At 41.6% G+C, this 13,930-nt stretch overlaps 1 protein-coding gene across 1 annotated transcript in view; it reads right to left on the bottom strand.

Moving 5' to 3' along the window:
• cubn (cubilin (intrinsic factor-cobalamin receptor)) overlaps positions 1 to 13,930 on the bottom strand; it is a gene marked incomplete at its 5' end in the record, with an annotated part of 123,921 nt that overhangs the window by 100,150 nt on the left and 9,841 nt on the right. Inside the window, 4 exons of the mRNA XM_027276879.1 lie at positions 6,605 to 6,737; positions 6,885 to 7,013; positions 7,211 to 7,324; positions 7,432 to 7,548. Of these exons, the coding sequence (XP_027132680.1) occupies positions 6,605 to 6,737; positions 6,885 to 7,013; positions 7,211 to 7,324; positions 7,432 to 7,548 (493 nt within the window). The remainder of the gene's footprint in view (positions 1 to 6,604; positions 6,738 to 6,884; positions 7,014 to 7,210; positions 7,325 to 7,431; positions 7,549 to 13,930) is intronic.

The raw sequence follows: 13,930 nt of genomic DNA, 5'->3' as shown, positions 1-13,930 counted from the left end.
TGATCATTTTACATAAATAAATATTCATTATAAGCTTCAGTCTCAGAAAAATGCAATTAATTTATTGATACATTTATTGATAAATTAATCGCGATTAATTACAGAAATTTTTGTGATTAATTCGTTAATTTCCCGTTAATTTTTAATCGATTGACAGCCCTAGTTTTTATTCTACCTGGACACCACTGTTTATTTTCCACCATGCCCCCCTCCATTATAATAATACACCGCACAACTTTTGAAAGTCCAGAGATAAGTCTGTTGTAAAAGTCCACGGTGACTCTCGTTTGCCAAAACGTCTGTATGTCCTCGACGAGCTCCTGTTTTGTGCCTGGCTTAGCCTCCTTGCGAATAAAGTCTTTAATGGAATGCCTAAATATATGTTTGATGGTTTCGTAAGCTTATACTGCAAACTTTATTAAAACCAAACATACATGACTTATTTCATACTTGATTCACCCGTAATTCTTTCCATTTACGCTTTACACCATTTAGCCTATGGTCACTGTTTACCAAATCAACAACATCTAGGCTATACTGTCCTCACTGTACATAATTACTGAAGCTCTTCTCTCACGCTCTCTCTCTCTCGCTCGCTCCTAATCTGCATGTAGTGAAAGCCACAGCTGGACATCAGTATCCATCATACTGTACAGTATACTGTACTATCTATATGGCCACTATGGCTTTCAGAGGAATACTCAGAAATCGAATGTGTTTCATACTGCAGGCTTCAGAAAGCATCAAACAGATATAACTCTTAAAAAACAGTTACAGGGTGGTCGGAAGTGTGGTGGGTTGTGCAGGCGCCCCGTGTGTAGAGGCTACAGCCCTCGCTGCAGCCGGCCTCAGTTCGAATCCCGCATCAGACGGCCCTTTACTGCGTGTCATTCCCCGTCTCTCTGCCCCCTGCTTCCTGTCTATCTTCAACTGTCATAAAAATCTACTTAAAAACGGACGTTACGAGTGGAGTTTTCTTTAATAACAAGTTTATGTTGGCATGTTGTTGTTGTGCGTGACATAGAGTTGCAGATACGAGCGGCTGCAGCGCTGCCTCAGTGTTATCTTATTACAACTATTTTTTTTTTCCATCAACTGATCCGCTGATCAGCTGATTGGCTCACCCCAGTGTATCTGTTCAGATGTGTCTTTAGACAGTCTACGGTGAGAGCGGAACATCACTGCTCCTCCCCGTGGACAAATGAGGCATTGCAGCTGGTTTTCACACAGACTGCCTAGGGGCATTTCCAGTCGGGGCCTTACTGACTACGTCATCCCGGGGGATTACATTACCGTCACGGACCTGCGAAGGACCAGTCAAGGACCAGCCAAGGACCAGTCACGGCCCCGTCATGGAAACACGGGAACTTTTGAGTTGCTACGTCTGTAAAATAGAATAGAACTAGCTAACTAAGTATAAAAATAAACAAAGTATATAAAATAAAATAAATATAGGAGTCTAAACAGTAAACAACAGTATAACACCATATTAGTGAAGGATTAACTGCAGATGAGCAATAAACAAAATAAAATATGCAAATTTAAACAAAGTATATAAAATAAAATAAATACAGGAGTCTAAACAGTAAACAACAGTATAACACCATATTAGTGAATGATTAACTGCAGATGAGCATGGAATGAAAACATGAAATGACAATGATATGGCAACAGTACAGCAGTCCTACAGGCCAACATTTAAAGTGGCAATTGTGCAATTGCAAAGTTCAGGTCGTGCAAGCAACTGCATTCTGGGCTACAGGGGTCCTCCAGAGTTCAACAGTCTCACAGCTTCTGGGGAGAAGCTGTTCCTCAGTCTGGACTGAGTCTCAGTCTGGAATGAGTCTTCCTCAGTCGCTTAATGCTCTATAGCCAACTGCCTGAGGGGAGAGGGACAAACAGTGTGGGGTGAGTGGGGTCCTTCATGATGCCGGAGGCCCTTTTCCTGCATTTGGAGGTGTAAATGTCCGTGGTGGTGGATAGGCTGTGTCCCACAGTTCCCTGTGCAGCTTTTACCACCCTATGCAGAGCCTTCTCTGCCGCAGAGCAGTGCCACATGGTGATGCAGAAGCACATGACGCTTTCAACTACACATCTGTAGAAGGAGGTCAGCGTGCCTCAGCCTCCTGAGGAAGTAGAGGCGCTGGTGTGCCTTCCTAACCAGACAGGAAGTGCTGGAGTCCAGATGAGGTCGTCAGTGATGTGTACACCCAGGTACCTGAAGCTGGAGACCACTTCCACCACTGTCCGTCGGATGTGCAGGGGAGGAGGGAGGTGTCTGCCCCTTCTAGTCCATGATCATCTCCTTGGTCTTCTTCACGTTGATGCAGAGGTTGTTTTCCCTGCACCAACCCTCCAGGTGTTTCACCTCCTGCCTGTAGTCGGACTCATCGTTGTTAGCAATGCATCCAACCACAGCTGTGTCATCCACGAACTTCATGATCAGACAGCTCAGATGTCTCACTGAGCAGTCGTGTGTGAGCAGAGTGTACAGAAGGGGGCTCAGCACACAACCCTGGGGGGAGCCTGTGCTGAGGGTGATGGAGGAGAAGGAGACGTCACAGATCCTCACAGACTGCGGCCTGTCTGTCAAAAAGTCCAGGGTAGGGCTCAGTCCGATTGTAGTCAGTTTCTGAACCAAAGTCTGTGGTCTGATGGTGTTGAATGCATACGTGAAGTCCACAAAGAGCAGGCAAACATAAGAGTCCTTGTTCTCTAAGTGGGTGAGGGTAGTGTGGACCACAGAAGAAATGGCGTCCTCTGTGGATCGATTCTTCCTATAAGCATACTGGTGCGGGTCCACAGTGATGCCGATGCAGTCTTTGATGTGGGCCATAACGAGTCTCTCAAACTACTTCATGGCTATCGGAGTGAGGGCTACCAGCCCATAGTCATTCAGGCCTGTCACTGAAAGGGGTCCCTGTGGCATTGTGCATCTCTGGTGTTATAGTCTGTGACGCACTTTATGCCCCTCCACATACTCTGTGGATTGTTGGATGTGAAGTGATCAGCATCACTGGGACACACGGTGATGGTCCTCTGAGTTGGCATGTTGTCGTTCAGCCAGGTTTCCGTAAGACAAAGAACCACACAGTTCCTCATCTCATGGTAAGCCCTCTGCCTCAGTCGAAGCAGGTCCATCTTGTTATACAAGGAGCGGACACTGGAGAGGAACAAGGAGGCCGCCCCGTTTGCCCCTCTTCTGCTTCCGCTTGCCCTCTGTCTGGCAGACACCACTGCGCCAATCCGGTGTCCTCAGGAGCTGCAGTCTGCCCAGCAAGGCCCTGAGTCCGAGGGCTCCGATCCCGAACCATCCCTTATTTTAATAAGTTTGGTTCGGCTGTACGTTATACGCTTGTTTGCACAAGCAAAACGGGTGAAGTTGGCCTCAAGACCAACGGAAAAAGCGCTAAAAGGGGGCTTGACCCCAGGAGCATGAGAAGCCGCTGCACTGCTGCACGCCGCCATCTTAGCTTATATTTGAGTCTAGTGTTGCCACCCATCCTGTTTTTTCCAGAATTGTTCTCTTTTTTCATCAGCTGTCCCGGGGAAAAAACATGTCTCCCAAGACACAATTTGTGCCATGTAAAATAGGTGTTCGGCAGACTGAAAGCGCAGTCAATGGACAAACGTTACCAGGCGGGATATTTTCTTTTTCAACCAACCAGTGGATGTACAGTATGTATGATGTAGCTGGAGACTGGAGTAGGCAGTGCGGGGACTGACTGTGACAAGAAATAGTATTTATGAAGTTATTCTGTCACATTTCTGTCAGTTACGCAGTCACTTTGGGCCCTCTGGCACCCTGTTCTATGCACACAGCTCTCTCTCTCTCTGTTGTCCCTCCTTGATTTTTTTTTTTTCCCAGGACAGCTGATGAAAAAAGAAAACAATTCTGGGAAAAACGGGACGGGTGGCAACACTAGACTCCATAAAGCAGTTCATCCTCCATAAAGCAGTTCTTCCATTTCATGGCGGGTGGCAAGGTGAAGAAATTAAAAAAGTAATACTGAACTTAAAAGCTAATAAGGCAGCAGGTCCAGATGGATATCCATCTGAGTGGTATAAGGAAATGAAAGACCTTTTGATCCCTAATATGAGAATCACATATAATCATATACTCAAAACTGGCACAACTCCACCCTTCTCTGGAGAGAGGTAGTGATTTCTTTGATACCAAAAGAGGGTAAGCCCTGGGAGCTATCAGCTGACAAGTGTACCAAACTGGGACTATAAGATCTTCACCCATATTTTAGCAAAAAGACTTGAAAATAACATCCCCCAGAGTGTAAGCCAATAGTATTACAGGGATAAAGTAGTTCTAGTAGTTCTATTTCAACCAACTGAATCAGAAAATACAGACTAAATTATTGGCTTACAGATTAAAAAAGCAACAAGCAGAAAGCACAATTTAAAATTTAATGACCCTATATAATATGGATATAAAGAGGTGGATATAAAGAGGTGGGATTTAATTCCATTTTTGAGTTTTGAGTAACACACTGAATCAGTAAAAATAAACATCTTACCTCAAATAATGTTTCAAACTCTTCCAGTTGAAATAAGTGATCAACAGTTTAATGAATGGGAGTTACTATTGAGATTTATTTGGCAGGAGAGAAAACCAAGAATACAATTTCAAACCCTCCTGTTAGTGAAGGATAGAGGAGAACTTAGACTCCCATGCTTATGGTTTTATTATATTTTGGCCCAACAGAGGATTTTGTTTTGTTGGTGAAACTCTGATTACCAGGTGAGATGGAAAGAAATTGAAGAAATAATCTCTGGGGAAATGCCTATTCAGGCAAGATAAGGAGATAAAAGATTGATTAGAAACTTAATGGAAACAAGTATTAATGGATTAATTTGGGTCTGAAAACTTTGCTAACTGGTAAAAGTTAAATTCAATTTTCAATTCATGTTACATCCACGTCTGTGCTGCCCTGTTGTTCTCCTCCCCTCCTTGTCTTTTCCTCCCTCCTAGGGGCGGGTTCCTGTCACAGGCAGCTGCTGCAGCACACACCTGAGGCTCATCTTCTAATCACCCTCCTGCTGAAATACACGCCAGATCTTTACAGTTTCCCCCGTGGTAACTTATCAGGCTCCCCTTTGAATTTGACTGCTACTCCCAGTGTTTTTGATACTCCTTGTGCTTTCCTGGTCTTCCCGTGTTTTTTGCCCTCCCCGTGTTCCTGCCATGTTTTTTGACCCTGAGCTCCCTGTGCTACAGATCACCTACCCCTGCTCAGCAGCTGCCAACCTGGACCCGCTCCTCTCCCGGACCCTCACCCCACCGTCGTCCTCTCCCCCCTTTCGTGTCTCCCTCATTCCCAGTCATCACCCACAGAAATTTCCCAGCCTCCGGTTAGAGTCCTTCCCCTGTTTAGTGAATAAACACATCACCACTTGTGAACTCAGCGTCCGCCTCTTTTACCACCTATTTACCACCCGTCGTCACAATTCAATTTTATTTATATAGCACCAAATCATAACAAAAATTGTCAAAAAAAAAAGTGGCCTACTTTACTAAAGATCTTGAGATGGTGTTCACATGACCCAGACTTTATTCCAAATAAATTAGATATTAGCTATAAAAGATAGGGTAAGCAAGGTCTCTCTTCATATTGCACCTTTTTCAGTCAGGGGTCAGTGACCAGCTTTGGGGCTTTGAAGAGACACATGGTTTAAACAATAGTAACTTCTTTAGATTTCTTCAGGTACATCATCATATTTATAATAATCTCAAGACTCTATAAAGGCACTCCAAGGAGTCAACAGAACTACTAGCACCTAGATTAAACAAAAACGGGAAAGGGAAACTAGCTGTATTACAGAGGAAATCTGGACAAAATATTGTGAATTTCAATGGAAGATATCAAGCCCAGCCTCTTAGAGAGTGTTTGGCTGGAAAAGTAGCAGTCTCATCATTGAGGTTCCTCCAGTTGCTGGAGAAAATGTGGCTCTCAGGAAGTGTACCATTATCACTTATTTGGGCCTGTCCAATTATGAATGCTCTCTGGGATGACATCTACACAGAATTAGAGATATTTGGGATGAAAGTTCCTTTTAATTGGGATAAATTACTTTTTGGGTTTCTACATTCAACATCTGCTAATATTAAAATAAAAAATATCTGTTTGGTTTACTGAGTGTAGCAGCTGGAAAACCAATTAATGCAAGAAACCGCTTAACCCAAACAGCCCATCTATAGAGGACTGGTATGATCTTATTTATAAAATCTTTGTGATGGAAAGAATTACCTTTTCTGTGACACTACAGAAAACTAAATTTGGGAAAAGTGGTATGTTAATGATAATATGTGACTCTAAATAAAGACAAAATAAAAATGTATTATTTTTTAAAAAGGAGAAAAAAAAGAAAATTTCAAACCTGTCTGCACCAGATGGTTTGTTACACAGACCTATTTGACCTAGCTGTAGGCCATTGTTGGGAAGTGTGGCTCAGGAGACGTACGTCTGCTGAAGGTTATGGGATACTGCCAAAAGCTCCAAAAAAAGGTACTAAGTAAACTTTGAGTTTATTTCATCACAGATATGTTACCATGGTCAAAAATGAACCTTCAAGCTCATACTCATTGACTTACATAAATGAGAGCTGAAGACGGTTTCCTGGTGAGCTTCTGATGGTCCACACACACTCCACATTAGGTGGATAAGCATCTGGGTAGTTAGGACTGTTGAATGCACCTCTCTCCATCACCAGATCCCCTCCACAACCTGAGCAGAAGGGGTTATAAGAATGACTCTTCAGTTAGTATCAGTGTGTATCCATGAAATTTTGCGTAATATTGTTTTGTTTGCAGTGATTGCAGTTCTAAGTGTGTCAAGCTAGAACTGTGAGCAGTACATTCTGGTATGCCTTACTAGAGGTAGATGCTGAGTAGGTTGCTCTGAATCCTTTTTTGGAGATGGAGTGGTCGGAGATGAAGTTGACCACCAAAGAGTTACTGTACGATGTCACTGGGTGAGGAATTTCAGTGCCACAGTAGCACCCTGACAAAATATTACATTATATTTTAATTAGAATTTAAAGGTACACATTATTTCACTAATTCAACAAGCTTGACTTGTTACAGTGAACCAAATTCAGTTCTGGAAAGTCATTACACATTGTATCATTGACAGTTTATAGCTTGCCTAATCATTTTTAACACAAAGTGCCTTAGTGAAAGTACAACACACACACACACCTATGGAAGGTGCCTGGTAGTTGTCACCATCCAAGATCTTCACAGCATCATGGGAGCAGTTGGAAAAGACCATCTCTAACTCAAAGTCAGTAAATGACAGCGTCACATGGTTGACTGGCCACAGAAAGACAAGTCAAAGGTTAAAAGTGCAAAACATTTTGTGTATAACACTTTGTATACGACAAGGTTTTCTAATCTGAAGGCTAACTAATGCAACTTACAAGGTTCCTGTGCTTTGATAATCCAACTACAATTCTGGTTGGGTGGGTATGGTGCTGGGTAACGTGGTGATGCAATGGCTCCCCCATTATCGTCTGTTATAATAGTTGCACCACAAGCTGTTGGAAAATAAGAAAAAAAATAAAAAATGACATGGAACTCAGCCAGCGGAATATTTGACCCTGCCCGTGAGAACGTGGCTAAAGTCACCGCATCTAATTATGAAGTAATGACCGTCAAAGTAGGCATATCGAGAAAAATGTCAATATCATGCTATATCAGTTTATTGCAGTAAATGACAAATTATGTTCTGAGGTTTCAGGATTTAATGTTTAAAATTCAATTTCTAACATGATAAATAGTGTAATTTGTGATTTTATTTACCTTACGCCTCTTGTTTTCACTAGAATATTCCAGAAGTTTGATTCATTTGCGTTGCTTTTTTTATTGTCTTTGGGATTACTTTATGTGCATAAATAACTGGTGATTTGGGTGTGATTTAGTTTAGGGACTTATTTTCTATCATTAGAAAGTGCATACAGACTTTGAAATCAATGTGCACCTGCTACGATAACGTTAGTTTAAGAGGAGGCAGAAAAATTTGCGACTTTAGCTGGGTGCCACTTTCTGTGTGGATTGATTTGTGTTATCGCGTACATATCGAAAACAATGCTTTGATTTCGACAGGCAGACTTTTTTGTCAAGCTAACCAGTCTGTCATTTCCATTGTATGCTTGGTATCTCTCTCAAAGTCTTGGTTTAGTTACAAACTCTGAGGCGATTATTCTTTTTTTTTTTTTTTTCCCCCATCTGACATGATGGCGCCGCCGAAGGAAAAGAAGGTAGCCGAATGTTTAAACAGACTGCATGCCCTCAATTTAGGAGCGATTGCCTCAAACTGCGACATAACCACTTTAATAATAGATTATTTTGTAAAAGATGAAGATGAGGATGAACATGACTCGGTCTTGGATAATTCCGATGAAGAATATGAAGGTAAGTTTAACATTAACCACTGTACTAGCAGTAAGCTAAACTGAATGTAACTAGCTGTTAGCCTGTCGTGACTGCGTAGTAATTGTACCAATGTATCGTAGTGAATAAGGTGACGATGAAAATAGGTGCTTGGTGATATGTTTTTTTCTGCTATCAACCATATTGAACGTATGTGGTAAAACTCTTCAAGTTAGTTTACTTTGAGTCATACTGACTGCTGTGTTTCCACCGTCTCTACATGTTGTCTAATCTGTTCCTACTGTATCTTCAGTCAGTCTGACTTAAGATGAATGCATATTAAGTCTGACTGACAACATAATATTACTTGTCATCATTGTTTAATAGCATATGAATATGACTTGGACATGTAGACATGTAGATTGTTGTAGAACTTAACAAATCTATTCTTGCTTTTTCAGATACTGAGCTGAACGATGTTGCGGACAGAGACACTCCTGTTTTGGTGATTGAGCCCCAAGCTGCTAGTTTGTAGTGATGAATTCCGGCTCTTTTTAGTGAGCCGGATCATTTGGCTCAGCTCACCAAAAAGAGCTGGCTCTTTCGGCTCCCAAGTGGCTCTTCATTTTACCTTTTATAATTCAGGCAAATTTAGCACTGTTTTTACTTGTGATTTGTATTTGAACACATATCACTTGAATTTCAATAATTTGCTGTAGCCAACTGCATTTACAGTTGTAAAATCCATTGTAACTCCCCGAAACCACCCAATGAATGCACTAACTTGCTTAAAGAACCACTCTGCTACACAAAGCAGATATAAACGCCTAAGCATAGAAATTTTAAAAAAGGACAGCTATTGACATTTTATTTTTTTATATTTATATAAACACACACACACACAGACACACACACACACACACACACACACACACAAAGTACTGAAAAAAAGAGAAATTAAATAACAGCACTCAAGTAAATGTGCTTTGTTAATGCCCACCACTGACATATGGACAAATAAAACCAAAATGTTTTTGGTATAGTGTAAAAAAATAATATATCTTTGCACCACACTCCTCTCTCTCCTTCAGCGTGTCTCCCTCCTCTTGTCTCCTGTCACAGTCTCAGTGGTGCTACCCCCGCCCCTCCCTGCTTGGTGGTATGCTCCTTGTCAATCCTCACATGATTGGTTGCACAGCATGCAGTGACACCCGTAGCCAATGCCCGCAGTGCCTGCAGGTACTTTTCCTAAAGAGAAAAAAAGAACTGCTCGCGGACGGACGGGAGCCGGCTCCTATCGTTCACTTAAACGAGCCGGCTCTTTGAACCGGCTTGTTCGCAACCGACACATCACTACTAGTTTGGCTGATCTGAAGAGGCAAATCCAACATGAAGACTTCGCCTCTAATGCTGGAAGTCCAGACGTCAAACTACAAAAGGGATTTTCCTGCACCTGAAAGTATTTCAATGGGAAACAGAGTAGTTCATCTTTCAATGAGGAGGAATTGTTGTCACTTAGAATGAGACATTTAGAAATGGACAACACTGCACTGGATCTTATAGTTTTAGCTCAAATCAGAAGCCATTTACACTGTGGGCAAGAAACAGTCAATTCAAAAAAGGGATCACAGGCAACCCGTAAACGTTATCGTCTGGATTACTTTTATGAAGGACAGAAAATCTGCTGTGACACTTTCATATACATACATGGCGTATTCAAGGATTGCTTGGCTGCACTGCTCAAGCACTACTTACAAAATGGCGTAATCCCGAGGACCCATGGAAACAAGGAAAAGTGGCCGAAGCATGCATTGGAAGTAAATGACATTGAAAGAGTCGTGACATTTATCCATAATTATGCAGAAGAAAATGCTGTTCTGCTTCCTGGCAGAATTCCAGGATACAAAAGGGATGACCTAAAGCTACTGCCCTCCTCCGTCAGCTCAGCTGCCATCCACAAACTGTATAGTGACTCCAGTGAAGCCAGTGGTCATCGAACTGCGAGTGAACGCACATTCTATCGTCTCTGGCAGCAGTACGTACCAAATGTATTGCCAATGAAACCAATGTCAGACCTATGCTGGACTTGTCAGAAGAACAGTGCTTTATTGATTAGGGCTTCAAAACAAGACTTGGGGGAGAAAACGGCAGCACTTGCAAAAGCTGAGGAACATCTGCTGCAGGCCACAACAGAACGCTCATACTACAACTGCAAGGTCCAGGAGTGTCGCCAAGTTTTAGCTGAGAATGGCATCACCAAGCTGATGGCGCCTGGGAACACTGCACCACATGCATCACATGATTTTGAGGTAATTTATTTTACTTCCCCTTATAGTAGTTATCAATTTATAAATTAGTCATTCTTGTGCAAAGCATGGACATGGTTGAATAGTAGAAGTCAACTTACAGAGCACTGACTTAAATAGAGATGTTATAAAAGGTACTACACAGTAATATTATGCCCTCACTGCCGTTGATTTTACAGGAAGCATAATGTGTTGACAAAATAGAGTAAACAGTTGCACTTTCTTCACTACAGGTTCACTACAGCTTTGACTTCGCGCAGCAGCTACATTATCCTCATGACCCCATGCAGCCAGGACCCATCTTCTTCAAGACACCTCGTAAGTGTGCAGTCTTCGGTGTCGTAACAGAAGGACTTCCACAGATGGTGATCTTTCTTCTAGACGAGGCAACTGTAGTCAGCAAAGGGGCCAACTGTGTGATCAGTCTTCTTGACTATTTCTTTGACAATTATGGGGTAAAGGAGGCCCGCTTGCATCTACATGCAGACAACTGCACAGGTCAAAATAAAAATAATGCCATGGTTCAGTACCTTCTCTGGAGGGTTATAACAGGCAAGCATCAAAGCATAACCCTCTCATTCATGTTAGCCGGGCATACTAAGTTTGCTCCTGATTCAATGTTTGGCCTGTTCAAACGCAAATACAGGCATTCAAAGGTTGACTGCTTGGCTGATATTGAGAATGTTGTGTGCCAGGCATCTCCTAGTGGAGTGTTGATTCCCCAGCTCTGTTGGTGATGAGGTGGGAAATGTCTTTGTGCCTATGTATGGTTGGGACACCTACCTCTCACCGTTTTTTAAGAGGCTCCCATCCATCAACCTACTCCATCACATTGAGTGTAGAGTGGATGGGAGTGTGATTTGTAAGACCTTAGCTCAGTCAGAGCCAGTCACACACAAGCTGCTTAGGTGTAATCTTGATAATGTGCCTGTCAAGAAACCTATTGCTCTGCAGCCTGAAGGCCTTAGTGATGACCATAAAAGGTACTTGTTCAAGGAGATTCACGAGTTCGTAGCAGAACAATACAGGGATGTAGTGTGTCCGAACCCAGCAACAGAGGAGAGTGTCACTGATGCAAATAACAATACTGTCTGTGCAGATGTGATTCCTGCTCAGCCCTCAACACGTGGTGTGGGAAGACCAAAAAAAACCCCGCATGGGCTTGCCAAACGAATGAGACTGGTGAGTGTTGTAAACGTTTGTAAATGTACACTGTGCAATGTAACATTTTAGCGAATTTTGACTTGTTTTTTGTTTTTTTTTCATATTATCCTGCGTATAGTCAAATGCACATGAGGTTGATATGTAGCCTATTTATTATGTGTGTAAATGTAAATAGTATAAATTTAAATATTGATGTAAAAATGGTTGTCATATTTCACATGTCTTCCAAGATTTTGGTGATTTCTGACTTTTTTTTTCATTATCCTGTGTATAGTCCAAATATTACACAAATGCCCATGAGGTAGATGAAATGTAGCCTATCTAATTTTTACTAATAAAATTACAGATTTTTTTTTTAAGTAACTGGATTTGTGTTTGATGATTGCTTCCATAATCATTTTTTTGTGGTACCACTCCCCTTTTCATTTCATTGTAATTGGTATGCTTTTTCGTCATTGAACATCATAATAAATAGACCAATTTTCCAAAAGTATCAGAATTTTTCCATATATGTACAGGATCTTAGCTTTAATTTGGTATATGACACACAGTCAGGATAATTATGATTTAAAGATGCATCAGTGTTGAAAATGTTTGTCGCTGTTTTTGAGCCCGTATTTAGCAAAAAGTCTTTTCACATGTTTTCAGCAACTATTTTTCAATATATTTAATGTATTTTGAAAAAAAACCTCAGAATTGGAAACAAAATGCAAAACCTAATTTTTTTTTGTAGTTTATTTGCGTGTTTATAAACCAACAATTCATTACTGTTTTACAACATTATACAAAATATGAAAATACAATTTTATTTAAAATTCTACTGCAAAGTGCTGCCTGGTAATAAGTTAAATAAAATGTTCTCAAATAAATAAAAAATATATATAAAATAAGTTTTCCAATAAAAGAAATATTCTCAAATAAACTAATAAACAAATAAAAAATTAAAAGTAAGTAGGTAAAAAAAGTCAAGTGCAGCACTAACATATATATATATTTTGCCTTTTTGAGCTTTATTGTATAGAGACAGCTGAAGAGTGACAGGAAACGTGGGGAGAGAGAGATGGGGAGAGAGATGGGGAATGACATGCGGGAAAGACCCATAGGTCGAATTTGAACCCTGGGCTGCCGCGGCAAAGACTAAGCCTTTGTGCTTGGGGCGGCTGCTCTACCGACTGAGCTAAACAGCACCCCAGCACTAACATATTCACACTCGGGTGGTGCCGTTTCAGGTGAGTTAGCATGTTTGTTGTGTTGCCAGAAACGTACCGGATCTCAGCTGAACAGTGTCAGCACACTGCCCTTGTTTTATCCACTTTCCACGTCTTTCTCTGTTACAATATTTGACCAGGAAGCCCAAATGTTCACAAGCAGGGGACTTTAACAACAGGGGGAGAGTCTTGAAGGGGCGGCTGTGAAGATTGGCGGTTCGTTCCCCAGTTCGCTCCCCTCCAGTCTGCATGTTGTAGTGGAATAATTCTTTTAACCTTTGTTTTACTATTTTATGCTTACTTTACTTTACAATTATATTTTTGTGTTTAACTTTGTATGAACTTTGTCCTACTTAGGAGACTGCCTCCTGATGGGTTGATATATGTTTGAGTTTTGACATTTCTCTCTGTCTCAGAGATGTTGGTACGAGCCACGATGTAGAAGGGGAGTAAAGTAGATATTTATGAGGGTAACCCCCCCGATGCAATCAGAGTCTCTCTTTTATGACCTCAGAGGAGAGGGAGGGAGAGAAATGTCTACAAAAGGAGCAGTTAAATGTATTTTCAGCAGAGAGAACTTTGCGACTGTTGTACTCGTACTATTGTCTCTCCTTGGCCAAGAATAAAATTCTCATTTAATACTGATCGTGTTCTCAGTCTTTATCGAATTTCCGCGACAAACTTGGCATCACGAACAGGATCCCCCGACCGGTCGTCCGGACAGTGACCAGTGGAGTGGCTTCCCCGGATTGGAAAAGAAATCCAGCCTCCAACCTCGATCAACAATTAAGAGACAGGAGGACTGATAATTTTGTCCGTGATCGCCAGCGTTGGGATTCAACGAACACAAAAGATAAAGAAATCTGGTG

The sequence above is a fragment of the Larimichthys crocea genome, unplaced genomic scaffold, assembly GCF_000972845.2.
Source record: "Larimichthys crocea isolate SSNF unplaced genomic scaffold, L_crocea_2.0 scaffold661, whole genome shotgun sequence".
In the NCBI taxonomy this organism is placed as follows: Eukaryota; Metazoa; Chordata; class Actinopteri; family Sciaenidae; genus Larimichthys; species Larimichthys crocea.
This window is presented reverse-complemented; position numbering and strand designations above follow the sequence as displayed.